This window comes from Zingiber officinale, chromosome 10A (assembly GCF_018446385.1).
Source record: "Zingiber officinale cultivar Zhangliang chromosome 10A, Zo_v1.1, whole genome shotgun sequence".
In the NCBI taxonomy this organism is placed as follows: domain Eukaryota; kingdom Viridiplantae; phylum Streptophyta; class Magnoliopsida; order Zingiberales; family Zingiberaceae; genus Zingiber; species Zingiber officinale.
The window spans coordinates 34,867,337-34,895,061 of NC_056004.1; the positions used below are offsets into that span (position 1 = coordinate 34,867,337).

Consider the following 27,725-nt stretch of genomic DNA (forward strand, 5'->3'; position numbering starts at 1 on the left):
GAATTTGAACTTGGAATTCATGTGTCTGCTCAACCACAGATTTGCCTTCAACCATTTTGAAGTTTAGGAATTTTGCCACAGTATACTTTTCTAAACCAGAATCTTCGGAGTTGTATTTTTTATCCAAAGATTTCCACAGCTCTTTACCCGAAGCCGTTGAGCAGTATACATCAAATAGTGCGTCTGAGAGGGCAGACAGGATCCTCCCATGGTAGAGGTAATCCCTTTGCTTAAACCTCTGTAAGGCAGCACTATAGGCAGGTTCCTCTTCATCAGGTGAAGGAGGATATGTTTCTATAACGGAAAATAGCCCTAGCGTAGTAAGCCAAAATTTCATCTGTTGTTGCCAACATCTGAAATTTTGCCCGAAAAATCTCTCGGGTATGGCGCTAGCCTCATCAGAACCCGTTACCCTATCATTCATCATGTTTATTGATGCTGGTAATAAATTCTCTAAGATTGTTGTTTATAGGAGAGTACTAACACGGTAGTAAATTGCACCAAAAATAGCAAGCATGCAATAAACAGGTAAATAAAAGAGTAAAATTCAGAAATTGGTATCTTCCGGTTGAAGCGTCGGCGTGCCAAAATCCTCCCAAGATCCGACAACCACTCGCGTCGTCCATAGGTACACTCCAAGACGAACGACGCACTCGGACTCAACCTCAGATCGCGGAACCAAGCCTCAGGACACACAGAGAGAGGGAAGAAGGAGAAGAGCAGAATGTTCGAGTGATATTCTGAACGAGGAACAGAGGTGCAGTATTTATTCACTGCTTAGCCAGCGAACAAAAGCGTCGATTCCGCGGGATAGAACCAAACCAGGCTACCTGCAAGCGTGAGGCCCATGAGCTGGGGATTTGCACCCCCTGCGCGCGATGATCGCGTGCGTCGTGCCCGGTTTATGAAAGAGATCCATATATAAGGTCTTCTAACCTTCTTAGCTTAGCAATGTGAGACTAAATACATTCACATATACATTACCATAACAACTAAAATAAAAAAAAAATACTTTGAATTAAACACAAAACTTAACAAGATATATATATATATAATGTCAAATAAAAGTAGCTTCTCCTTTGGTTTCATTAGCAGCTTGAACATTTGATTATTTTGACTCTCACTCTGACTTTCTAATCAGTCATCATGCAGAATCTGTATAAAATCCTATGAATTCCATGGATGGTAAGAAATTTGGGTGAGCTATAGCCAAGGACAGCTCCTATGTGGATACGTGGGCTAACAGATTATTTATAATACATTTAGTTACAAATCCAGTCTTTGTGCTATCTCTTATAACGTGTTGTTCGAATCAGTATTTGGAATCTGTATCATTCTCTTTATCATCATGTTAGCAGAGGAGAATTCAAGTTGTTTCTTGTAAATACATAGTGAAAAATATTATTGCTTTAACTAGATGCTAGTTTATAAATTGTAATTAAATGATGATAATTCAGATTTAATGCTCAAGAAGTACCTTCAAAAATCGGCTGTAACGCTGATCAACATGCTCTAGAGATTGTATACCTTCAAAGGATCAATATGCATTTGTATACTCTGGAACTCGACAATCCTGATAATTACAAACGCTAAAGGACTCGAGAAAAAGCAATGTTTTTAAAACTAAATTGGCAGAGAAGATAAAGCAGTGGCTGAAGTCCTATTCAAACGAGATTCCCATATTGATAGGACTGGACCGATTGGATTTCTGTCTCCAGGATTTAGTGGAGCTGGTCAATCTGGGTCTGGTGTTGAAAACACTGATGAAAAGTATATGAGAGCATATGTTGCATTCATCTGTTACACAATCAAATAATTTAGTATTCTCGACATCAGAATTTCTCAGAAGCTTCTGGTGTGCATAAGCTATGTTCGAATTTATACCCAATACACAAACCAGCTGTCTAAATAAATAAATAAATAAATAAATAATAATAATAATAATAATAATAATAAAGTAGAGTTTGACATTTTCAACATCTACTGAAAATTATGACAGAATACATACATCAATCCAATTGTACATTATGAGAGAATACATACTGAGAATTATGCATCACTACATCTACCTGATAAACACACACTGGCTAGTGGAGGACAGCAATTTGACGGCCAATTTCCAGGTCCATGTGGCAAGAATGCCCTTTTGCCTTCATGAGATTTTACTAGTCAATACTTCTTTGAACTCAGTAAACTGCACTGAATCTCAAATATCGTAAGGAGAGGTCAACTATGCATTTCGGCAGCAATGTTATTCCAACATCATTTAGTTCAAGGTAATTGAGGCTAGCAAGTTTTCCAAAATTGCTGGGTAAATCTTTCAGTTTCCAATTACCAGACAAACTCAATTTCTGGAGTTTAGCCAGCCTGCAGAAGGATTCAGGCAGTTCCTGGATCTCAGTTTTGGTGACTTCAAGGGTGTAAAGATTGGAAAGATTTCCAATGTCTTTTGGTAATCCAGAAAAGTTACCGCAACCACTCAGATTCAAAACTTGTAGGTTCGTCAATAGACATACAGAATCCGGTAACTCGCTTATCTCCATCTCACAAAGTGTCAGTTCGCGAAGGTGAAAAAGATTGTTGATACCATTTGGTAGCTCTTTAATCTTTCTGCAGTCATTCAACTTCAACTTTTGCAAGTTGGATAGCTGACATATGGAATCAGGAAGTCTTGCGATATTCAAACTCGAGAGTCCAATGTAACGGAGGTTAACAAGATTCCCTACACCGTCAGGTAGCTCTTCGAGATCTCCACAGTAGTCAAGGATCAAGCTCTGCAGGTTGTAAAGCTGACATATTGATTCTGGGAACCGTCCAAATTCTTTGTTGTACACTCGAAGGTAGCGCAAGTGAATGAGGTCAGGGAAATAAGAAGAATTTGATTCATGGGTTGAATCGGTAAATACATGTTGCAAACACCTCAGCTTTGGCAAAGCCCGTGGAATTCTTGGAACACCGACATCAAGACGTTCGTATAACAATGTTCGCAAGACATTTGGTTTCTTGAAGCAGAGGGATTCTACTACTTCCCCCTTGCCTTTCACAAACAAGTGTCGAACATCATCTGAGATATCAGCATGGTCCTTGCTCAGTGCTGCCTGGAATTCTTTGTTTGCAATTGATTGCCCTAGGCTACGGATCATGTCATGCATTTTGTACTTGGTAGTTTCGGCAACAACATCAAAGAAAGATCTCTCCTTCAACTCATTGAAGCACTCCTGACCAACATCTTCCACTCTTTTACATCTTCTGGGCTGGATGTAATTGTGTGCCATCCAAAACCTCACCAACTCATCCTTCTCGAACAGATAGCCCTTGGGAAACATTGAACAAAACAAGAACAAAGGCTTCAGATGGATTGGCAAGTACTTGTAGCTCAACATAAGAGCCGGTAGGATTTCATTCTCTTTCTCTAATTCCCATATCTCACTTTTCAAGACTTCATCCCAACATTTTACTTCTGTGTCGTTCCGGAGAAGACATGCAAGAGCTTTGATGGCCAATGGCAAGCGGCCGCACTTCTGAACAATCTTCTCGCCAATTTCGCACAATTCTGCTTGTCTTGAATTCCGACCGCCAAATGCATAGTAAGTGAACAAAGACCAGCACTCAACATCGGCCAACTCACCAAGAGGATACGGTTGACTCTGCGTGATCTCGGTCACCACTTCGTACCTCGTAGTTATAACGATTCTTACGTTTTCTGCATCAACAAATGGCATAAGAAAGGACTCCCAATTGCTACTTGACACATTCCACACGTTGTCCAGGACAAGCAACACTTTCTTCTTCCACAGTTCGTTCTTCAGAGCATGCTGCAGCGTGCTGAGCTCAGTAAGGCCGCATGCATTTTCAGTAACAGCCTCCAGGACTGACTTGGTTAGTTTTGTGATGTCGAAATCCAGGGGCACACCAACCCAACCCTTTCGATCAAAGTGTTTACGAACCCGATCGTTGTTGTAAGCAATCTGAGCGAGTGTGGTTTTCCCTTTGCCCGCCATACCGGAGATACAAATAACAGAAACATTTTCCTCTCTGTTCTCAGACAGGAGTAAATTGATCAGCTCTTTTTTCTCCCTCTCCCTTCCAAAGATGCAAGATTCATTGACCATCGAACTGGCGACTGGCGGATGCCTACTTCCCTCGATTATATGCTCTCCATCAAGTTGTGTGAAAGAAAACTGAATGCTAGATTCTACTATTTCAGTGAACCTATCATAAATCTTCTTAATCTGACGTGAGATTTCATCAAGCTTTTCGACGTTTCCAGCTTCGTAAATTTCATCGAGCTCTCCAATTTTTCCATTGATACAAGTAAAGCATGTGCTTAATTGGGGGGAGGAAATAGTCAAGTCAACGAGTACCTCTTCATCTCGTTTCCTCTTGTGAGAAGCCTTTGCCTTCGCTCGGGACTGGAGTATGTGGTAATGGTAGTAGTCGAGGACGTCCTCCGCGTCGTAGGCCAACTCCTTGAGCTCCTTCTGCCGGAGCTGGTCGCTCTTGTACTGGATGTCCCTTCTCTCTGCGTCGTAGAGCACCGCGTGAATCCGATGCAGGATCGTCTTCAGCTTTTCCAAATCTGCTTCGACGGAAGATGGCGGATCGCAGGGCAGAGGCGAAGTGAGAGATCGATTGAGCAGAGACCGGATCCAAGTGCCCAAATCAGTCGCCATGGCAGCAGCAGCCTTCGCTCTTGCCAATCAGAAGACTTCCATTAAATTCGACAGCCTCCTTTTGTTTTAAGAGTATCAACGTCACTTACCTAACCTAAAACATTTATTGTAAATTTTATATTTTAAGTAAAAAAAAATATTCTATCTATTCCCTAAATATACTAATTCTCTAAATTTACCTATTTCTTAAATATAATAATTTTTTAAATTTAAGAAATTCCTAAATATTAAAATAGAATTTCTTTCTACTCTCTTTAATAAAAAAAAATTCCCACTCTTCCATCTAATAAATAATAATAACAATATAAAAGAATAAATATACCACAAATTATAGAAAAGTAAAAAAATAAATATATAAATTTAATAAAATAATTTTTTTATCCTAAATTTTAGATGAGAATTATAATAGGATGCTCTTAGTCCGTTAATGAGTTAATTCCCGTTTAACCCTTGAAACTAGGGTTGTCACAATAAAACCTTAATTCATGTAATAATAATAATAATAATAATAATAATATCACTCTCGCAAGTTAACACTGATAATTATTATTATTTTTTGTTTAACCTAATAAATGACCATTCCATACTAATAAAATAGACACAAAAATCTCATAATTTTTTTTCAACAATATGATTTTTGGAGTTCATCAAAAATTTAACATTGTTGTTGATTTAGTCACCTTTAATTTTATATTTTTTACATGATGTGTTGGTGGATTGCGAGTTGTTGAACTTATATGATATATCTGTGATGGGTGTATTATATATCGTTCACTTAATAGATTATTTTACGTTTTCGAATAAAGTAAAATTATAATGGGTGTAATATTGCAAATAAGAAATTAGGTAGAATTAATGAAATTAATTAAAAAGATGACACAAGACGCATGACGAGAAAGAGATATAATCAAATGACGCTCACAAATATAAAAATATAAATGATCTCTTATCTTGTTAACGTTTTTGATTTTCTTTTTATAGTTTCTACACTTTCCATGTTGTGCTCATCTTCTTTTCCTTCTTTTTTTTGACTTCTAGATTCACAGATTTAGATGATTTTTTTATTGGATCAATATTACAAATGGTTATTGAAAGATGCTCGGTGATATTTTTTGAGACAATTTGTAGAGTCATTCAATTTATTTCTTTACTCATAGTTGATTACTTGTACATTTTGTTATTTTGGTATATTATATTCCATATGAGGTTTATTTATGAGGTCAGTTTGTTAGTCATTTTATGGGTATAATCCAGTTTTTATTTTGGGACAAATATTTTGTAACATTCTTCTACATCATTTAAGAAAATATTATATATTCATGTTCATACAGCCTAGTCAATAATGTAGCTAAGATTTTTAATCAAAATGATCAAATTAAATAAATTATAAAAATTAATATACATAAAATATGTAGCCCTTGGTTCTAGTTAAAACGATAATTCATTAATCTCTAAAGTTTAGCTATGATTTAAAGTTGAAGATTCATTTGTGATATCACTTTTGTTGGATTTTTCGGGCCGCGAAAATAGCTTTTTCCCGTCGCGGAAACCCCGAAACCCCCCGCTACCGGATATGTGCGAAGGAAAAATAAAACAAAATACGAGTACGAGTTTCTAAAGTCTAGATCTACACTAGATAAGAGCGTTACCCTCGATGTGATGCCCTTCGCTATCCCGCTAGTCCAACGGTTTGTCGGATCTCAAGATTGTCAAAGTAGACAACCCTCTAGAAGTATCCACACGAACAAAATTCGGTGGAGGGGACCAAACAAAGGTGTGCTAGCACCTAGGGTGTTCGGCCAAGAGAAGAGGGAGAGCAAGAAGAGAAAGCTCTAGGAGGAAGAAAATGAGAGTTACTTCACAAATGAAAACTCACAATGCCATTGATGTGGCCGGCCACATTAAGAGGAGTTGTAACTTCCATGGAATGCCAAGAGTCACAACTCTTGGTAACTCCCATGAGGTGGCATCCCACTTAAGCAACCATGATGATGTGGAGCATCATCATTGGCCCACTCAATGCCAACTCACCAATGAGGTGGCATAAAGTCAAGTCAAACTTGACTCTTCATCATCCTCTCAAATCAAGTCAAACTTGACTTAATCTCTCTCATGGTTGATCTAATCCAACCATTTAATTCAAGTCAATTTAATATAATGAATCTAATTCATTTAATTAAATTGATTCAATGAGTCATAATCTAAATTAGACTCATTAAACACATGAATCAACTTGAGTCCAACTTAATTAGCCCAATTAGGATTACTCTTAATCCAATTTGATTCATTACATGAATCTAATTCTCTTAGTTCATCATATGAACCTAATCTCCATCTAATTGTCCTTAGTGTGTGACCCTATAGGTTCTTGTAACGTTGGCAATGCCCCTAAACTCATTTAGGAGCATAAGTAATGAGTGGTATCTAGCAACACATCATTACTACCCAAGTTACAAGAATGTTGAGATCCAACATCACCTTGTGACTACTAATTGTGACTCCTCACAATATATGGCAAGTGTCCTTCTATCCTAGACATCTAGATTGATCAATGTGAGGTATAGACCGTGTCATCCTCTGACCAATCTAAATCTTGAACTCCAAGTAGACTCACTAAATCAAATGAGCTCAATATCTTATATTGACTCATTTGGGCATGGTCATGCACTTCGTGGTCTCACTCTATCAAGAATATAGATGTCTCTCCCGTCATATAGGAGGGATAGATCTCATCTACATCACTCACATCCCTCTGCATAATTCGTTACATACCCAGTAATCGCCTTATAGTCCACCCAGTTACGGGTGACGTTTGACGAAACCAAAGTACATAACTCCTTATGTAGGGAACATGGTGATTTCAGGTCTAAGGACTAGTAGTCATACGAATAGCCACATGAGAAAGTATATGACACTCATATAACGATCAATGATACTTTCTCATGGCGGGTCATTCAGTATACATTCTCCAATGCATACACATGTGTCAACTTGATATCTCTATATCCATGACTTGTGAGATCAAGTCATCGAGTTGACCTACATGCTAGTCTTATTGCATTAACATTGTCCCTGAATGTTAATACTCGACTAGGAATGATTAAGAGTAGTGTTCCCTATATCATCTCACTATCGGTTCAACTAACCGATTGATATAGGTGAGAACCTTCGACTCAAGGACGCTATTATACTTAGTTTATTTGGCAACAATACAAGTAAGTATAATAACCAAAACAAATGTCTTTATTTATATAAGAATATGATACAACAAGTCCATAATACAATCATCAAATGATTGACTCTAGGACTCTAACTAACAACTTTCTCATCATATTTAGCATTTATACGAGACCTCCATTCTGATCTAAACAATCATTTTAACTAGTAACATAATAAAATAAAGTATATATTTTATAACTCTCCTTCATTTAATAAAAAATGAAAGAAAAAAAAAAGCAACAACTAATTACTCTTGTTGTTGCTATGGTTGAACGAAGGGGGAAAAGTTGCTGGTAAAAAGTTGCTTGCTGGAAAAAAAAATAAAAGGAAAACCTTTTGAGAAAAACATAGAAGAGAAGAGAGGGAGGAAGAAATAAAAGAGAAGAGTTTTAATTTCTTCATTAGCAACTTCACTAATTTTGGTGAGCTTGGTAATGATACAAAGAGAGTAAGGTAAAAAAAAATAAAGTTATTCTTGTATTGCCAATAAAATCTTAGAAAATACCAGAAGATGAAGAAGATTTGAGCGTCGAGGGTTGTCCTTGTTATTGGAAAAAAGTAATAATTGATTGTGCATTTTTTACTTGTTGGAGAAAAAAAAAGAGAACTCTTCTTCTTCTTGAGAAGAAGAAAGGAAAAAAACTAAAGGTATACTCTTGTTGGAGAAGAGAAGGAGAAAAAGAAGAAAATGGAGAATAAGAGGAAGAAAAAAAATAAAAGAGAGAGATGGGTGAAGACATGGTGTGGTATATGATGCGGTGGGAAGGAAAAAAAAAGAAAAAGAGAAGGTTTTTCAAAAATACTATAATTCGTTTTACACTAATCGAACTCGTTTAAATTTTAAATTTGATTTGGTCATAACTTAACCAAATCAACTCTAATTAAATCAATCTTGGTTTGAACCACTGTAATTCTTATATCCGCGCCTACCCATTGGATATAGTTCGAATCCTATCCAATTTTAATTTAGTGTTCTCATTTAGTGTTCTACAATTTAGTTCATTTATTTAATATTATATATTTTATTTTTAAAATTTAATATTTAACATTTCAAATCATGATTTTTCCTTATAAAAATAGTACCATTGTATATCTTAGGTTGAGAGTTTTCTAAATATGTAGTCAATTTCAATTTCCCGACGATGAACGTAGTGAAACGGTAGATCAAAGTGATAGTGGGATATAGTATTAATTTTTTTTTAGAAAAAAGAACAATCGCACCCTCCCGTCTCCACTTGGTTACGCCCAGTCTGGTGTGCCCTTCTTGAGTACTATTTATAGATTTTAATGCAAGGATGATTATTGTTCAAGTATGGAGACTATCTCTCACATATTGTTACGACCTGAAGACTTCTTTCCCTATTTTAAAGATAGTCTCTTTGCACGAACAATATTCATACCTACATAAAAAAAACCATAAATAATACACAAGAAGAGCACACTAGGCTATACAAATCTATTATACCCATGCCATGACTAAAAAACTAACCTCATAAACTAAAAAATAAAATAATTAATCAAGTTGGGTAACGTCGAGTCTAGGATGATCGGCCCGGCCCCACAGAAATTTCCTACCGACCACCAAGATAAATTGGGAAGCACTCGCAGTGGGCAGCCCAGGATCCCAGCATCCTATTCCTTTAGTTGCGTGTCCCATTTGGAGGAAAAATTTCTACAAATTCTTCATAACTAAGGCTCGAACCGTGGATACCTAGGTGACGACCTGAATACCCTGCCACTACACTATAACCCCGGAGGCCTCATAAACTAACACCATATGGATAATAGAATGAAACCCCCAAAATAATAAAATGCATAAGTAACTAATTATGCAGTAAATAAATAAACTGAATGGACTATGTAGAAACTATCTCCAAAATTATTACTAAACATCTCTGGGCAACCATTCATAATATTGACCCAACCTCAAAAATCATCTCGAGTCTATGAATTTAGAGGTAAAAAGTGATCATAACGTGCAAAGTGAAAAAAGGAAAGACGTGCATGAAAATAAAATAAAATAAAGAGGTCATCAAGATAAGAGATAATTTATATTTTTATATTTTTTAAGCACAATTTGATTATACCTCTTTCTTGTCATCGTCATCTTCTTAATTAATTTAATCACTTAATTTCTCATTTTTCAACCTTACACACATATAATCTTACATTATCCAAAAACTCAACATAATTTAGTAAGTGAATGAACGATGTACAATACACCCATCAAGGATATATCATATAAGTAAAGATAAATGACTCATAATCTACCTAATATGAACACATCATGTAAAAATATAAAAAATATAAAAATAAAGATGATTGGCCTATAACTCACCCGAGAAGGATGCATTGTTAGTGAGAGTAAATGACATGTATGTTAAAGTGTATACTAAAAGCCTAGCTTTTGTATAAACATTTATTTAGAAATAAAAAATCACAATGGTCAAATACCTACATTTATATGTTAAATGTAGTTGTTCAATTAATTTATATTGTAGATAACATGGTGTGTGGTGTCACACACAGAAGATGATGTTATCAATTCCTTATAAATTATAAACAGTAGCTCACGACTAAGATGGAAAAGAACAAACCATTGGAATAGTCGTAGTGTAATTAGGTATTAGTTTATCTTGACTAATAAATTACACTAGTACACTCTGAGTGTATTAAGTATGACCATTTTAGATAAGTTCTTTTAATACTGACTTAATAAAAGAACTAGACCTTAGTTATTATGGAAGTGTGTGCTCTTAATCCTAATATAATAACAAGCACATATATTTAGTATTTATTTCTTTAACTTATCAAAGGGTGAGATTTAGTTCGATAAATCAATAAGCCCGATAAGTTGGGAAATGATATTACTTATAGTGTGTGTTGCTGATTATAGAAGGAATCTGTGTCCTAGTTATCTAGGTTGAGAATGTCCCTGAGAGGAGCTCATAAGGATTGTCATGTTAAACCCTGCAGGTGGACTTAGTCTGACATGACAATGAGGTTGAGTGGTACTACTCTTGGAGCTATATATTAATTAAGTGAGTTGTCAGTAACTTACTTAATTAGTGGATATTTGTTATCTTAAACACAAGGAGACTGACACACTCATGATAAGAAGGATCCCATAATGTAATTTGGGATTGGTGCGGTAGTGCAATAATAACTCTTTAGTGGAATGAGTTATTATTGATGAACTTGAGTTGTGTGTTCGGGGCGAACACGGGATACTCAAGCTCGTCGGAAGGCCAAAACTAATTTCTCCTCTAGGTCCCTGCCATAGCCTCATTAAAGCCTCAAGTCCATCCAATGAAAGCCCATCTTGGTGTGCAAGAAGGGTCGTCCCAAGGCTTGGTGATCAAGCCAAGGGCCGGCCATGAATTCCTTCAAGGTGGCCGGCCATTACTTTGTGCAAGGGGGCCGACCACATAATTCAAAGTTAAGGGGTGTTTTTGAATTTTTAAAATCTTCTCTTTGTAGAAAACTACAAGTTTTAAAAGAGAGTTTTTAAAATATAAAACTTTCCTTATTTGAATTAGGTCACATGGTTTAAAAGAAAGTTTGAAAGTTTTAAAACTTTCCTTTTTTAACCATCCTCATGGTTTTAAGAAAAAAAGGAAGAGAAGTTTTTGTTGAAACCCCAAGGTTGTTTTGGTGTGATCAACAAGTTGAGTTAGGTCCTGCGTTGTTTCTAACCTTGTGTCTAAGTGTGCAGGAGCTTAGGAGCACAGGTACTCGAGCGGAAGATGCAGCTAGCGAGAAGGACGGCACGCTGTGCGTCCGAGGGACGAGGTGCTGCGAAAGAGTACACCGGCGGACGAGAAGGAAGTGCGCGCGGTGGTTCCGAGGTACGAAAGCCGGAGCGGAAGATTGCTCGGGGAGCAAGAGACGCAGCTAGCGCGAAGGTCAGCATGGGGTGCGACCGAGGGACGAAGTCTGCGGATGAGTACCCTGGTGGACGAGAAGGAACACGTGGCAATTCCGAGGGACGAGAAGCCGGAGGGAAGCACGCTCGAGAAGACCGGAAGATGGGTTCGGGTGAGCCCTATTCCGGAAGGCCGAGATCACCCAAGCTAGCGGAGCCGGAGCGAACAGACCCGGACCAAGACGAGCCGAACTGAGACGAGTTGAACCGGAGTCGAAAAGTCAACTTATGTTGACCTTAGGGCTCCGGGCGCCCGGAACCGACCGGGGCGCCCGGAACCCTTCCGGGCGCCCGGAATCGACTTTTCAACAGGATCGAGTTTTGACTCGATCCGACCGTTGGGGGATAAAATTTATCCCCCCCAGGGCGCCCGGAACCCTTCCAGGCGCCCCGACCAAGGCTATAAATATAGCCTTGGTCCAGAAGCTTTTTATCAATTCAGAACTCACGCTTTTCTTTCAAACACTTGTACGCTTTCTGTAGTTAGCTTCTATTGTGCGCTTCAACTTTGTAAGAGGCTTCTCCGCCTGAAGGAGAAATTCTAGTGTGATCATCTTTCTTGGATTAGCAACCTCCCCGGTTGTAACCAAGTCAAAACCTGGTGCCTCGTTTTCTGTTCTGATCTTAGTTTATTGCTTTGATTATTTTACAAGTGTCAGTTTAAGAGTTCGAGAAGGGTTGGTTTGTGTTTAGATTTCTGCAAGGTTATTCAACCCCCCTTCTAGCCGGCCCAATGGTCCTACAAGTGGTATCAGAGCCGAGACGCTTCAGGAGGACTAACCGCCGAACGAAGCAACGCGATGGCTGGACCAAGCATCCACCTGCCGAAATATGAAGGGGACTTCGCTACCTGGAAAAAACTGATGCAGGTATTTCTTACTACGGATATTAAATTATTTTTAACAATGAAATTTGGCTTTGAAGCTCCAGAGGACAAGGAAATAGATAAATGGACAAAAAAGGAGCAGGCCGACTTCGTGGCGAACGGCAAAGCAGAGTACCATCTGCTAAGTGTCCTTCCGCCTCAAGAAGTCAACAGGATCGGTAAATATAACTCTGCAGAGGAACTTTGGGAGAAGTTCCTCGAGCTGCATGAAGGTGCATCCGAAGCCAAGCTCGCTAGACGAGATCTGCTTCGCAATCAGTTCACCAGCCTGCGACTTAGGGAAGACGAGACAGTCGTACATCTGCACTCCAAAATAAAAGAAATCATCACCGGACTCACGAATCTCGGAGAAGAGGTAAGTAACCGAGATTCACTCAGGTACGCTTTAAATTCCTTCCCTAGAAATTCAAAATGGGCATCACTAGTAGATGCATTTTACATTTCTAAAGATTTAGAAAAGACTTCATTAGAAGAATTCTTTTCAACATTTGAAGTGCATGAGTCAAGATGTGCAGGAATGAAGGAGCCTAAAAACAACGTCGCCCTCAAAGCCTCGAGAGACGAATCAACCCTCTCTCGACGACGAGGAAATGGTAATGATGGTAAGAAGATTCAAGAAACTTTGTAAATCCAGATCTACTAACCATCCGCAGGGAAAGAAGAGAAGAACGATCCGCTGCTACCACTGCGACGAAGAAGGGCACGTCAAGGACAACTGTCCCAAGCTGAAGAACAAGGACAAGGAGAAGGGTAAGAAGCCTATCCAAAAGCGAAAGGCCCTAAAGGCGACGTGGGACGATACATCGTCCGAATCGGAAGTCGAAGCTTTCTCCGGACTCGCACTGATGGCGAGTCATCAAGACGACGACTGCGATTCAAGCTCTTCCGAATGAGCATCGAGAGCATCGATGAAGGGGGAGACACGTCAGAAGGAAGCAGCAGCTCAGGGGGAGAAACGGACAACGAGATCGACAAGGTAAGTCAGGTACGATCTCTTCCTCCCGATAAAATGTTTAAATTCGTTAAACTTTTAACAAAAGATTGTTGCAAGTTAGAAAGTGAAAATAAAAATTTAAAAGTAATTTTAGCTAAATCTTGTCCCTTAGAAGAATTAGATAAATTAAAACTAGCAAATGAACAATTGAAACTTGAAAATGATGGTTTGAAAATTCAAGTAGATAACTTGAAAAACTATGCATGTTCATCTAAAACTAATTTTAGAAGATTTAATAATTTAAATTGGTACTTTAAATATCACCCGGGATAAATTAAGAATATTTCAAGAAAATGTCCCTAAAAATTTTTTTGGTAAATCCAGTAGGTTGGAACCTATATTGGGTTCCGAAGTCATGCTTAAATTAATTTTAAAATTAAAATTCGCGCTTTAAGTGAGAAAATTAAACAAAGAATTTCTTTATGAGGTTTTGTCAAGGAAGTGGTTGTTGCTCCAATAACCAAGAAGGCCTAGTGCCTCGCCACGACCTGGAAGCCAAAATATTGAAATAAATGTTTAATTAACTTACTAATAAAGCATTATTACAAGAATTAATTAGTGTTTTAAAAAGGGTTATTCAAAACATTTTATTTCAATTTAGAAATTACTTAGAAATTTTTTTTCCTAAGTCAGAAACTTAGAAAAAATTTTTAAGTTAGAAATATTTTTCAAAATAATTCTTGCAAAACCTTAAAATTATTTTTATGAATTTATTTTAAATATTTTTTCAAATTTACTAAATCTTTAATCCTTAGATTGTTTTCCTTGGTTCCCCATTTTTATTGTGATCAAAGGGGGAGAAGGAAAGTATAAGTCTAGGGAGAGGTAGAAAATTGAAATTTAAAATTTGGAATGTTTGAAATTTAATTTCTTCTATCATGTTGTATGTTATTGTTTAATTTCATATATATTGTTGACTCTAGCTTAACTTGGGTTGATCACACCAAAAAGGGGGAGATTGTTGGAACCCCAAGGTTGTTTTGGTGTGATCAACAAGTTGAGTTAGGTCCTGCATTGTTTCTAATCTTGTGTCTAAGTGTGCAGGAGCTTAGGAGCACAGGTACTCGAGCGGAAGACGCAGCTAGCGAGAAGGACGGCACGCTGTGCGTCCGAGGGACGAGGTGCTGCGGAAGAGTACACCGGCGGACGAGAAGGAAGTGTGCGCGGTGGTTCCGAGGTACTAAAGCCGGAGCGGAAGATTGCTCGGGGAGCAAGAGACGCAGCTAGCGCGAAGGTCAGCATGGGGTGCGACCGAGGGACGAAGTCTGCGGATGAGTACCCTGGTGGACGAGAAGGAACACGCGGCAATTCCGAGGGACGAGAAGCCAGAGGGAAGCACGCTCGAGAAGACCGAAAGATGGGTTCGGGTGAGCCCTATTCCGGATGGCCGAGATCACCCAAGCTAGCGGAGCCGGAGTGAACAGACCCGGACCAAGACGAGCCGAACTGAGACGAGTTGAACCGGAGTCGAAAAGTCAACTTATGTTGACCTTAGGGCTCCGGGCGCCCGGAACCCTTCCGGGCGCCCGGAATCGACTTTTCAACAGGATCGAGTTTTGACTCGATCCGACCGTTGGGAGATAAAATTTATCCCCCCCAGGGCGCCCGGAACCCCTCCAGGCGCCCCGACCAAGGCTATAAATATAGCCTTGGTCCAGAAGCTTTTTATCAATTCAGAACTCACGCTTTTCTTTCAAACACTTGTACGCTTTCTATAGTTAGCTTCTATTGTGTGCTTCAACTTTGTATGAGGCTTCTCCGCCTGAAGGAGAAATTCTAGTGCGATCATCTTTCTTGGATTAACAGCCTCCCCGGTTGTAACCAAGTCAAAACCTGGTGCCTCGTTTTCTGTTCTGATCTTAGTTTATTGCTTTGATTATTTTACAAGTGTCAGTTTAAGAATTCGAGAAGGGTTGGTTTGTGTTTTGATTTCTGCAGGGCTATTCAACCCCCCTTCTAGCCGGCCCAACGGTCCTACAGTTTTAAATTTGAAAATTTTCTATTTTGTAACCATGTTAAAAAAAAAGAAATTTTAGAAGAGAAGTTTTAAATTTTAAAACTTGATTTTAATTTTTAAAACTTTCCTTTTTTAACATCCACTTTAGGAAATTAAAAGAGAACTTGTAAAATTTTATAAGAGGTTATAAAATTTTTACAAAAATTATTTTTCCTTCCTTTTTAAGGGGTCGGCCACCCTAGCTTGGTGCCCAAGCAAGGGGCCGATCAAATCATCATCCAATCAATCCATGATTTGGTGATTGATTCAATCAAGAGGAAAGAAAAGGAAAAATAAAAGGGGAAAAGGAAAAACAAGAGGAAGATTTTAATTTTTGTAAAAAGTCTTTCCTTATTTGCCTTGGGCAAGTATTATAAAAGAAGGGGAGGAGCGACCTCATGTAAGAATTCTATTATTTTCTCTCTTCTCTTCAAGTCTTCTCCAAAGGGCCGGCCCTTGCTTTTCTTCATGCTAGGGCCGGCCACCTCTTGTGGTTGCTAGGTGTGGCCGGATACAAAGAGAAGGAGAAGAAGAGGAGAAGTAGGGTATGCATCTATTCTTATTCCATTGATTGTGCTCTCCCTTGTGGCCGGATCTCTCCTCTTCCCTTTCTCTTTGCTCTTTTGTTCCTTGGTGGTGGTTGTGGCCGAATTCTAGAGAAGGAGGAGGAGCTTTTGGGTGGTATTCATCTTGGAGGATCGTCGTCCACACGACGTTCAAGACGAGGCGAGAAATACGGCAGAAGATCTCGAGGTCATTAGCATACAAAGAGAAGGTATAACTAGTAATTTTCTTCCGTATCATGCTAGTTATTTTTCTTTGTATGAATTTCAAACACAAGAGGCATTAGATTCTAGTTTTTCGAATTTGTTATTCGAGTTTGTGTTTTTTTTTTATTTTTCGAATTTGTGATTCGATTGTTCTTTTTGGTTAAACCTAGAGTTATATAAGGAAATTAAATATTAGTTTTCCTTAAAAGGCTTTGTCTAGGAAGTGGTGGTTGCTCCCATATCCAAGAAGGCCTAGTGCCTCGCCATGTTTAACCTAGAAGCTAATTTTGGAAATTAATATTTAATTGAATTTATAACATAGGTAGATTTGGATCAATAGTGTTAAGTTCCACTTGCGATCCAAGTCTAAACCATTAAGAACAGATAAGTTAAATTTAGAATCAATAATATTAAGTTCCGTTTGCGATTTCTAATTTAACTTCTAAAGAACACAATAGGTTATTTAGGAAAGGTTCGACACTTGTATAAAATTTTTGTACAGTTGAACTAGTACGATCTTCCTAGGACTAACCAACAATGCAATCCACTCATAACGAAATGCATCATATATATAATGCATATACAAACATAGATGAGGTAAATTACACGCAATCCACCCAAAAAAGATGTATTGTATATACATGAAGTAGATGACCCGCAATCCACCAATACAAAATACATCATGAGTATACACATATGTATACATATATAAGATGAATGACTTGTAATCCACTCAAAATGAATCTCACATAATAATAAGGTGAACAACCCATAATCCACCTAGTAAAGAAAAATCATCTCAATTTTCCTGAAGTTTATAAATGCACATAAAGACTCGAAAGCCCTTTTAAAAAAGAATGGAGCAAAATGCTCTATCACTACAAAAAATAGGTCATTTGCGATAATTTTGATGGAGTTTATTTGCGATGAATTTTTTTTTGTCACGAAAAGGCCATCGCCAAACTCTGCAATGAAAACATGCAAATTTGTCATCAATTCTGCTACGAATTTTATTTTTGTTGCCAAATTCGTTGTAATTTTGCAACGAAATAAAATTTGTCACAAAATTTATAAACGTAAATCTGCGACGAAAATCTATTTTTGTCCTAGATTTGGTGACGAATCTTGTTTTCATCGCAGATTTGCAATGTAAAGCTTTGGTCGCCAAATCTGTGACGAATAAATTTTTGTTGCAAATTTGTGACGAATCCCTTTTTCATCGTAGATTTGCAACAAAAATAGGATTCATCACAAATTCTGTGACGAATATATTTTCGTTACAAGTCTGTGACGAATCCCTATTTCATCACAGATTTGCAATGAAAATGGGATTCGTCGTAAAATTTGTGACACACTGTAGGTATGATAATTTTGAGACGAAAAAGTCTTTGTTGCAAAATAGAAACTTTTTGTATAGAACCTCCCCATTTCTACATTGATAAATATTTATAAAGAAACCTATATACAACATAATTTCAAATCAAACAATGCACATACAAGCAAGTAACAACACATAACAGCAACCAAGTAACATCACAAGATATCCAATTAACCAAGTTCAACAAAACAAAAACCATATCACAGCATAACCAATACAAAAAATTCAACACGATCCAAACAAAGTTCTACAAGTATCATAAGCAAATTCACAAAATATCCCATAATCAAATTCACAAACATCACAAAATATCCGATAAGTCTCAACACGATGGAAGATACAAAAGGAGATCATCCCCTTTTCTGTAGCACTCTTCTTTTCCTACATCAGAAAACAAAAAAATAAACAATATCATTTTTAACCAAAAAAAAATCATAAAATAAAAAAAAACTTAATATGTAAAGACTTATTTGGCCTTCCAACATGGATTTTCAATTTCCACCTTTTTCCTTGACCTCACCAATCTTGTTTAAAACAATTTAGCACTAATAATTAAAAATACAAAACATAAAGAATTCATAGACTCAATCAAATTACAAATGGTAAAAAATAATAATTTTAAAAAAATAACATTCCTACAAAAGAAAAATCATGAGGAACCATCACCACCACCATCATCATTGTCATCATCACCATCAGCAGAACTATCATTGTCATCATCCCTTCCTTCCTGGCTGGAGTCTGACGCTGGCTCGATCTTTGGCATTAACTGCTCATTAAGGGTATGGTCGACCGATCCCTACTTTCGGTCGACTGAACAAGCTCCTTCCCTGTTCGTCGAGATTTGCCAAGATCCTCATTTAATGGTGCTTTAATGTTGATTGATTCGGTCGACTGATCCTTTGGTTCGGTCGACCGATCAACCCTTTTTCCTTTTGTTTCTGATCGATGTTGATGAACTGGCCTGTGCTGAGTCATCATGGTTCGGTCGACCGATCCGGCCAAACCTGCAAAACACTGTTAGACAGTAATCCTGCAAAACAGATGTTAACACAATTATAATACATGAGTAATATATAAAATACAGTAGAACTGTCTTGATCTCAACTTGGAAACTTTCTCCTGGTTTCTTCAGTTGGATCAATGACCTAAGGTTATTCCTTTCGGGAACCCGACTTCACTGTCGCTCCTCCAGTTGTTTACCTTAACCTACCTACCAAACTTAGATCCTCCAGATCTAGTTTGGACTTTTCACTTAACTTAATCGGCTCGTCAGGACTTTTCTCTTGATCTTCGGTCTTCTAGACCTCTCAATCACACCGCCAAGCATCGGGTTCCCTTGACCCACTTGGACTTTCACCTGGGTATCCACGATCTGCTAAGATTTCTCCTACCTAACCTCCAACTAGGTCTTTCCCGGTTGAGTAAACAGCCTGCACACTCAGTCAACTCGTTAGATCACAACAAGACTTAACTTAAACCTTTGACAACATCAAAACTTAGGTTTGATTTTAGTGTTACTTGTACCAATACTATGTTCAAGTTTATGTTATGCTATGAATATGTTAGGTTCATGATATGCTATGTTCATGTTCATGTTCATGTTCATGTTCATGTTCATGTTGTATTGTGTATCTATTTAGGTTCATAATGTGCTACGTTTATGTTCATACTATGTCTTGTTCTTGTGATGCTAGGTTTATGTTTATGGTCATGCTCATTGAAATCATGTTATGTCCATCAATAAGCTTTGGTTTATGTTTATACTATGCTAACCATACAGGTTGATAACATAGATAAATATTAAAATTTGGGCAACTCATGCTTTTTTCCTTAGTACGCATATTATACGAAGTAATTCTTGTACATGATAGTTTTGAACATGCTTGGTCATTAGACTTACAGTTCCAAATTGTTGCAAGAGATGAGGTACAGCTCACGGGAGGCCTTGACAATTGAGCAACCCTGACTGACAGCGGCACAACCCAAAGACCTTCTAGTTCACGTTCCGTATTAGCTAGTAGTTCCTTTATTTAGTAAATACAACACTAGAGTTGATAACCTGTAATAATAATCCTTAGTGACTTGTTCTTCTAGATCTGTTCTATTTAGTAGTCTTTCAAGATGTCCGCATATGTCTAGTGGGAAAAAAAACTAGGGATGTTTTATTTCAGGCTCCAACCAAAAGATAATGAGCTCTAAAATTAACATAAATATAAATATACTAATACTAAAATCACCAAATGACTATATCATATTATATATCAAAATACTAACTTAATCTACATCAAAATTCAACCATGTAAATTAGTAAATATTTACTGTTTATTAAATTATACCTGAAGAAGAGTAGTCTAGCTGGAGAAGAGCAGCAAATGCAGTATACTACAAAAAAAAATTAGCAAAAATTAATCACAAACAAACATAACAAAAGAGTATGCAACGAACTGAGCTTGTAGCCGCGAGCTTGCAATATGGCGAGCTCGATTTTGTAGCTTGCTGAGCTTGCGGCCAGCCATGCTATCGGCTGGCGACCAGCCACGTTGTCAGCTAGCGGCCAGCCGCACTGTTGGCTAGCGGCCAGCCTCGCTGTCGGCTAGCAGCTAGCCAAGTAGCTGGCTGCGAGCTGACAACTGGCCAAGCAGCTGGCTAAGAGCTGACGACTAACCATGCAGCCAACAACCATTGTCAATAGCCGACTAGCACGCAAATGGCTGCCAGCAGTCGACACAGCCAGAATTTAGAATTTCTTTAGGGATTATCGATAAAATTTAGATTCCGTCGGGAATCCTGAAAAAAGATTATCGACGAAATGCAACTTCCATTGATAATCCTTTTTTTCCCCGAAATTAATAAAATTATTTATGGAAGTTGAATTTCTTCGATAATATCAAAAATATACCGATGGAATAATATTCTGTCAGTATTAAACCTGATGATTTTGTAGTGTGAGCGTGGCTACACATCTTACAGTACCTGACAACAAACATTCTGAGCCACCTTATTTATTGCGGAGGTTATAAAGGATCATTCATATATGTGTAATAGAAGATTTCTCAGAGGATGACTACACATCCTTCAAACTGTATATCTTCCATTACCCGATATATACTGACATCATGTAACGCCCGCCCTCCCACTGCTCAAGGAGAGACGGGGTTACTTACTTACATACATGCATACATATAAAAGAAATCATGGCAGCGGAAACAATTATAAAAAAATTTTCTACACTAATTACAGTAAACATCATGCTTCTCATATTGAATATGTAGACATACTGATGTTCATGCATTTAACTTAATTAGTATCAACTACTTGAAACATGATTCATGATACCATAAGCATACTAACATGAAATAAGGAGAACATAAGTGCATACTATCCATACTAGTGCAAGTACCATCAAAGCATAATAACAACACATGGTTCATACACAACTTAAAAGCATCTAAACATAAAGCAGTTTTGTTTTCTTCCACCATGCCACTGCCACACACACACTTTCCCTTCCTGCCGCTCCTCTTAATTTAGCCATTCCTTTCCTTTTTCTGCAGTACAAGGAAACATAAAAAGACTATAAGCCCATGGGCTTAGTAAGTTCCTTTCCTACTCACAAAAACCATGATTCATACATGAACATAAAGTGATAACATGTACATTTGGTAAGTCATAACATAACATGTGAGAGCATAACATAAAGTCATATCATATCATGTGAGAGCATGATCATAAAATCATATCATATCATGTGAAGGCATAAACATAAAATCATATTATATCATGTGAAAGCATAAACATAAAATCATATCATATCATGTGAACATCATAAACATAAAATCATATCATATCATATCATGTGAACATCATAAACATAAAATCATATCATAACATGTGAACATCATAAACATAAAATCATATCATATCATGTGAACATCATGGACATATCTCAAGAGCATCTTTAAAGTAGCATAAAGGAAAACATATAACATGAACTTGTAGATGCAAGATGTTCATTTGAAAACATGTGACATGAGATGAGTATATGCAGGATGTCCTTTTGAAAACATATATCATATACATACTTAAACATAATCTCAACATGAGGGCCCAGCTTGTACCACATACATACATGAGTGCGCGCATCCTAAATAGATCCAAGGTAGCAAATCTTGAACCTACTAGGAACTAGGCCTGTTTCATAGACCATCGACCTAGGGGCAACTTAGGAGTCCATCCCTTTTTACTAGGCCGGTTTCATAGACCATCGACCTAGGGGCGCTTATGGAGCCCACCTTTGGTACAAGCTATACAAAGTAAAATAGCATGTCATATCATGTCATATCATAACATATCATGTTCTTATCATATCATAACATTTCATGTTCTTGTCATATCATGAAGAGTGCTCTTGATCCCATCTCAAGGGAAGCATCTCTTAGTATTTTCATCTTACATAAGTCTTTCATAAACATATCATAATAGCATGAGGTGCACATAACATAAAGCATATCATAAGGAATCATAACACGATGTCATAAGTGCACATACATAAAGCATATCATAAGGAATCATAACATGATGTCATAAGTGCACATACATAAAGCATATAACATACAACATGGTGACCTAAATTTCATAGCACATCATAAGAAGTCATTATCATGCATGGTTGGGGTTTTGATCTTCCTACAAACCCTAATTCATTGTTGGCCGAAACCTAAAGGTGAGGTTCCAACTTTTTAATACAACATATAGCATGAAACTTAACATATAAGAAATCATATATCACAAGGAAGCATAAATAAGCATGGTTAGGTTTCAAAACTTTGCTCTAAGTCTCAATTTCAATCTTGGCCGAAACCTAAATGTGAGGTATTTAAACTTTTAAATACAACATGAAACATGAAACTTAAACCAACCATATGATAATGATTATACATCGTAAGGAAGCATATACAAGCATGATTAGATCTCAAAACCTTGCCCTAGACCTTATTTCCCAACTTGGCCGAAACATCAAGGTAGGGTTTCTAAACTTTTAACACCACATGGAGCATAAAACTCTTAACTAACAACATATAAGAGATCATGCATCATGAAGGAGCATAAACAAGCATGTTTTCATTTCAAATTTTTGCCCTAGACCTTGTATCTTAACTTGGCCGAAACTTTAAGGTAGGGTTTCTAGGTTTTTCAAGTAACATAAGCCATGGATATTTAAACTAACATAGCATAAGAAAGCATACATCATGAGGAAGCATCAAACAAGTATAGTTAGGTCAACAATTTTTTTCTCTAAACCTTTAATTCAATCTTGGCCGAAACCTAAGGGTAGGGTTTCTAGGGTTTTCATGCAACATAAGACATGGAATTTTAATCTAACATTGCATAGAAAATCATACATCATGAGGAAGCATAAACAAGTATAGTTAGGTCTCAAAATCTTGCCCTAGACCTTGTGTTCATCTTTGGCCGAAACCTAAGGAAAGGTTCTAGGTTTTGTTTATACATCATGTAGCATGAGAACTTATCTAGCAACATATAATAGATCATGTATCATGAAGGAGCATAAATAAGCATGTTAAGCTTCAAAATTTTACTCTAATCCTTGTACTCCATCTTGGCCGAAACCTAAAGTAAGGATCTAGGTTTCATTTATACAATATGTAGCATAAAAACTTAACTAACAACATGTAATATATCATATGTCATAAAGGAGCATAAACAATCATGTTTAGGTTTCAAAGTTTTACTCTAAGCCTTGTATTCTATCTTGGCCGAAACCTAAAGTAAGGATCTAGGTCTCATTTATACAACATGTAGCATAAAAACTTAACTAACAACATGTAATATATCATATGTCATGAAAGAGCATAAACAATCATGTTTAGGTTTCAAAGTTTTACTCTAAGCCTTGTATTCTATCTTGGCCGAACCCTAAAGTAAGGATCTAGGTCTCATTTATACAACATGTAGCATAATTTGTAACTTGACAACCATAAGTGACCACAACTTCTTGCCTTAGCCGAAACTTGCAAGGAGATCCCTAAGTCCCTTTTTTTTTTCAAAACATAAAGCGTACGATAACTATTGTACTGTAGGTGAGAGGATACTTACTTCTCTTGCTAAATTCCCTAGGAGAAGAAATCCTTGGTTGTGAAGTTTTTCCTAGAGGGCAAATCTTCTTGCTTGGTTCGGCAATGGTGAGGAAGAGGAGGATGATTTCGGTGGAGAGAAGGAGGAAGGAGAAAGAGAGAGCAAAAATGAAAATTCTCATTCATTTTCCCCTTTTATTCCAATTGAGAGTGATACGGGTGGCAATGGAGGGGCCCAAGAGGAAAGGGTTAGAAAAGTCAAGGCCATGTAGCGGTCAAAAGTCAAGAGGACGTGGCGGTCAATAGTCAGGGTGATTCAGCAGTCAATGGTCAGGTTGGCTAGGCAGTCAAAGGCAAGCATGTGGGGCAGTCAGAGGTCAGGCGGACTTGTTGACCAAGGAGGCCAAGTAGTCGAAAGACAAGGAGAGATGACAGGCGGAACACCGGGCATAGGTCGGGAGCGGCAGAGCTATGTAGAGACAACCCGACCTACGGGCTTACAGTCGAGGGCCAGCAAGTACTCATAGGTCGGGAGCGGCAGAGCTATGTAGAGACAACCCGACCTACGGGCTTACAGTCAAGGGCCAGCAAGTACTCATGGGTCAGGAGCGGCAGAGCTATGTAGAGATTGCCCGACCTACGGGCTTACGGTCAAGGGCCAGCAAGTACTCATAGGTCGGGAGCGGCAGAGCTGGGTAGAGACAGCCCGATTTACAGGTCTGCAATGTGAAGGCCTGGAAGCGCAAGAAACAATCATAGATCGGAAGCGAGGGGGCTGGGTACAGACGGCTCGGTCTGCAGGTCTGCGACTCGAAGGCCCGGAAGCGCAAGCCATAAGTCACAGGTCAGAAGCAATAGGGCTACGTAGGGTCAGCCCGGCTAACAAGTAGCGCTTAAAGGCGAGATCTGGTTGAGGGGTGCGAGGTAGATGCCGACCGCGACAAATAGGATGAGCCAAGCTGTGCAGGAATGGAAGGATCACAATTGTCCGTCAAGGTTAATCATCACATACCAGTGAGATGTGCGAAGGCGGAGGTTTCTAAAGGAGAAGACGCTCTCATGACCAATAGCGGCCTGACAGGTGTCCCTCACTACAAGACAAAGCCCATGTGTAAAGGCGGAGGTTCCTAAACAGGAAGATGCCTTCACGACCAATAGCAGCACGACAGGTGTCCAGGACTACGCGACAAAGCCCAGCGTCTAACGTTTTCTGACAAGAGGGCAGGTTCTAGAAGCGAGGCGGGTGCATAAAAAGAGGGAGATTTCTCGTACGTCGGGACGCACACTCTCGTCACCCTTTCCTTTCACAACTTTTCATTTTCGATTCTCTCTGTTTCTTCTGGCGAAAAAGGGACCTGACTTGAGCGTCGGAGGGTCTGATCCGGGGACTTTTTCCCTGGGTTCTGGTCTCTAACGTGAGGAGGGGGATTGTCTGAGTGTGCGCAGGGTCCTGCAACAGCGTCAGCCACCCGTGGGAGCCGGATCACCTACGACTTTCCGTCAACAACCAGGCCACCGCGACCAGCCTCCGTCTGACTCAGCCTTCGGACGGGATCAAATTTGGCGCCGTATGTGGGAAACACAATAGCCTGATCCGAAGCGTGAAGATGGAGGACTCTGGCCGAAGTTCCAGCAGGAGGATTAATGTCACCATGACTGCGGGGGAGTACGAGCTCTTCAAGGAGGTCAGGAAGCAAGCCGCCTCTGAAAAACAAGGAACGGTTTCACGACCTCGCTTGGCGCCTGAAGCGTCTAAAGAACCAGCTCCTGCCTCCAACAGGGGCTCAAAGAGGAAGCAGCAGGAAGAACTCCCTCGTACTTCATTCCGGGAGCCTCGCCGCAACTACCATCAGCCTGGGCCTCGCGAGCATAGTCCGAAGAAAGAAGAGCCACAGGCGTCGGTGGCAGAGAGCTCTCTGCATCCACCCCGGGATGTAGGGAAGGGAAAAGCTATAGCCTCCGCCAGAGATCTGCCTGAAGATCCAGACGACAAGGTACCTTTCTCGGCTCAGATCCTGAGGGAAAGCCTGCCTAGGGGTTACCGAGCCCCGAACATTGGAGAATACGATGGGAGCAAGGATCCGGAAGAGCACCTGCGGAAGTTCAAGAACGCGGCTATCTTGTATCAATACAGCGATGCTGTCAAATGTCGAGTATTCCTACACACCCTGTCCGGGTCGGCGCAGAAGTGGTTCGATGGGTTGCCCCCAGAGTCCATCAATCGCTTCATGGATTTCAAAACGGCCTTCTTACGCCATTTCGCCAATAGCCGTAAGTATCAAAAAATCGACCACTGTCTTTTTGCTCTCAAGCAGGATTCGATCGAGCCCTTGCGAAGCTACATCAATCGATTCAGTCAGGTGGCCAATGATGTCCCCTCCGCCACCTCAGAAATATTGATGAGCGCCTTCTCCCACGGATTGCGAGAAGGGGAATTCTTTAGGGACCTCATCAAGAACCCCGCCCGGAGTTTTGATGATATGGTGGAGAAAGCTTCTTGCTACATCAAGGTGGAGGAAGCTCAGGCCGCTAGGTGGAAGGCTGAAAAGACGGTGAGTCCTGGCAACCGACATGAAAGGAGAGCACCACAGCCAGCTCAGCCCTTCCAGCGCATTCAACCCAAGCCTGCCCCTCAGCCCGCTCAGGGAGTTAGGCCAGCTCCGCGAGTCGCTGCCATACACGCGCCCAGGCCTGGACCAAGGGGAGCACATATTGCACATATCATCGGTCCAGGACTCACGATCTCAGTAACTGCTTCCAATTCGCCCGTGACTCCAGGCGAGCTGCAGAGCAGGGCTTGCCTCCCCCGGAGTTGGCGCCCCAAATACAGAGAATGGAAGAAGAACGGGCTACAGCTGGGCGTGCTCGGCAGACCCGGCTCGACCTAGCCGGCCCAGCTAACCCAGCTGGCCTCGGGGAAGATCGAAGAGATGCCGGAGAACTAGAGAACCGGGACAACGCTGTTGTGCGAGAGATCGGTATGATTTCAGGAGGGCCCACTGACGGGGACTCAGGCCGAGCCCGTAAGTCACACGGTCGGCGATTGTATGTGGGAGTTGTGGGGTGCAGCCACGAGCAAGAATCTGGCCCTGTCATTAGCTTTGGGCCACAAGATTTGGAGGGTCTGGAACTGCCCCACGATGACACCCTCATAATCAAGGTCGTTATTGCTAACAGCCGAGTGGCTCGGGTCTTTGTGGATACCGGGAGCTCGGTCAACATTTTATTCAGAGCTACGTTCGAGGAGATGCAGATTGACACCGCTGAGCTCTAACCCGTAACCACTTCTTTGTACGGGTTCACAGGCAACGAAGTCAAGCCCATGGGTCAGATGAAGCTGGCCATCTCCCTGGGCACTGAGCCACTGGTGCGCACCCAAAGGAGTACCTTTATAGTGGTGGATGCGCCTTCCTCCTACAACGTCATCCTGGGAAGGCCAGCTCTGCATGAGTTCCGGGCTGCCGTCTCCACTTTTCACCAAAAGATCAAGTTTCCGGTCGGCGAGCAGGTCGGGGAAGTCAAGGGAGAGCAGAAGGTGTCCCGCAGCTGCTACATTGACATGGTCCGTGTGGAGGCGCGCAAGAGCCGGAGGACACAGGATGGGGGAGTACACGCTATCCAAGAGGAGCCTCTGCCTATTGCCGAGGAGTCTATCCCTTGGGAAGAAATTCGGCTGCATGCGGATAGAGTAGAGAGCATCACTCGCATTGCCAGTGACTTACCACCGGAGCTTAAGTTGGAGCTGATACAGTGTCTAATCCGTAATAGGGATGTTTTTGCTTGGTC

General features: G+C 39.7%; 1 protein-coding gene across 1 annotated transcript; it reads right to left on the reverse strand.

Moving 5' to 3' along the window:
* Window positions 1-1,921: 1,921 nt before the first annotated feature.
* Window positions 1,922-4,744, reverse strand: LOC122027106 (putative disease resistance RPP13-like protein 1). Its single transcript, XM_042585951.1, has one exon. It carries the CDS (start codon window positions 4,671-4,673, stop codon window positions 2,187-2,189), a length of 2,487 nt encoding a protein of 828 aa, XP_042441885.1. The 5' UTR covers window positions 4,674-4,744; the 3' UTR covers window positions 1,922-2,186.
* Between the last annotated feature and the right edge of the window lie 22,981 nt (window positions 4,745-27,725).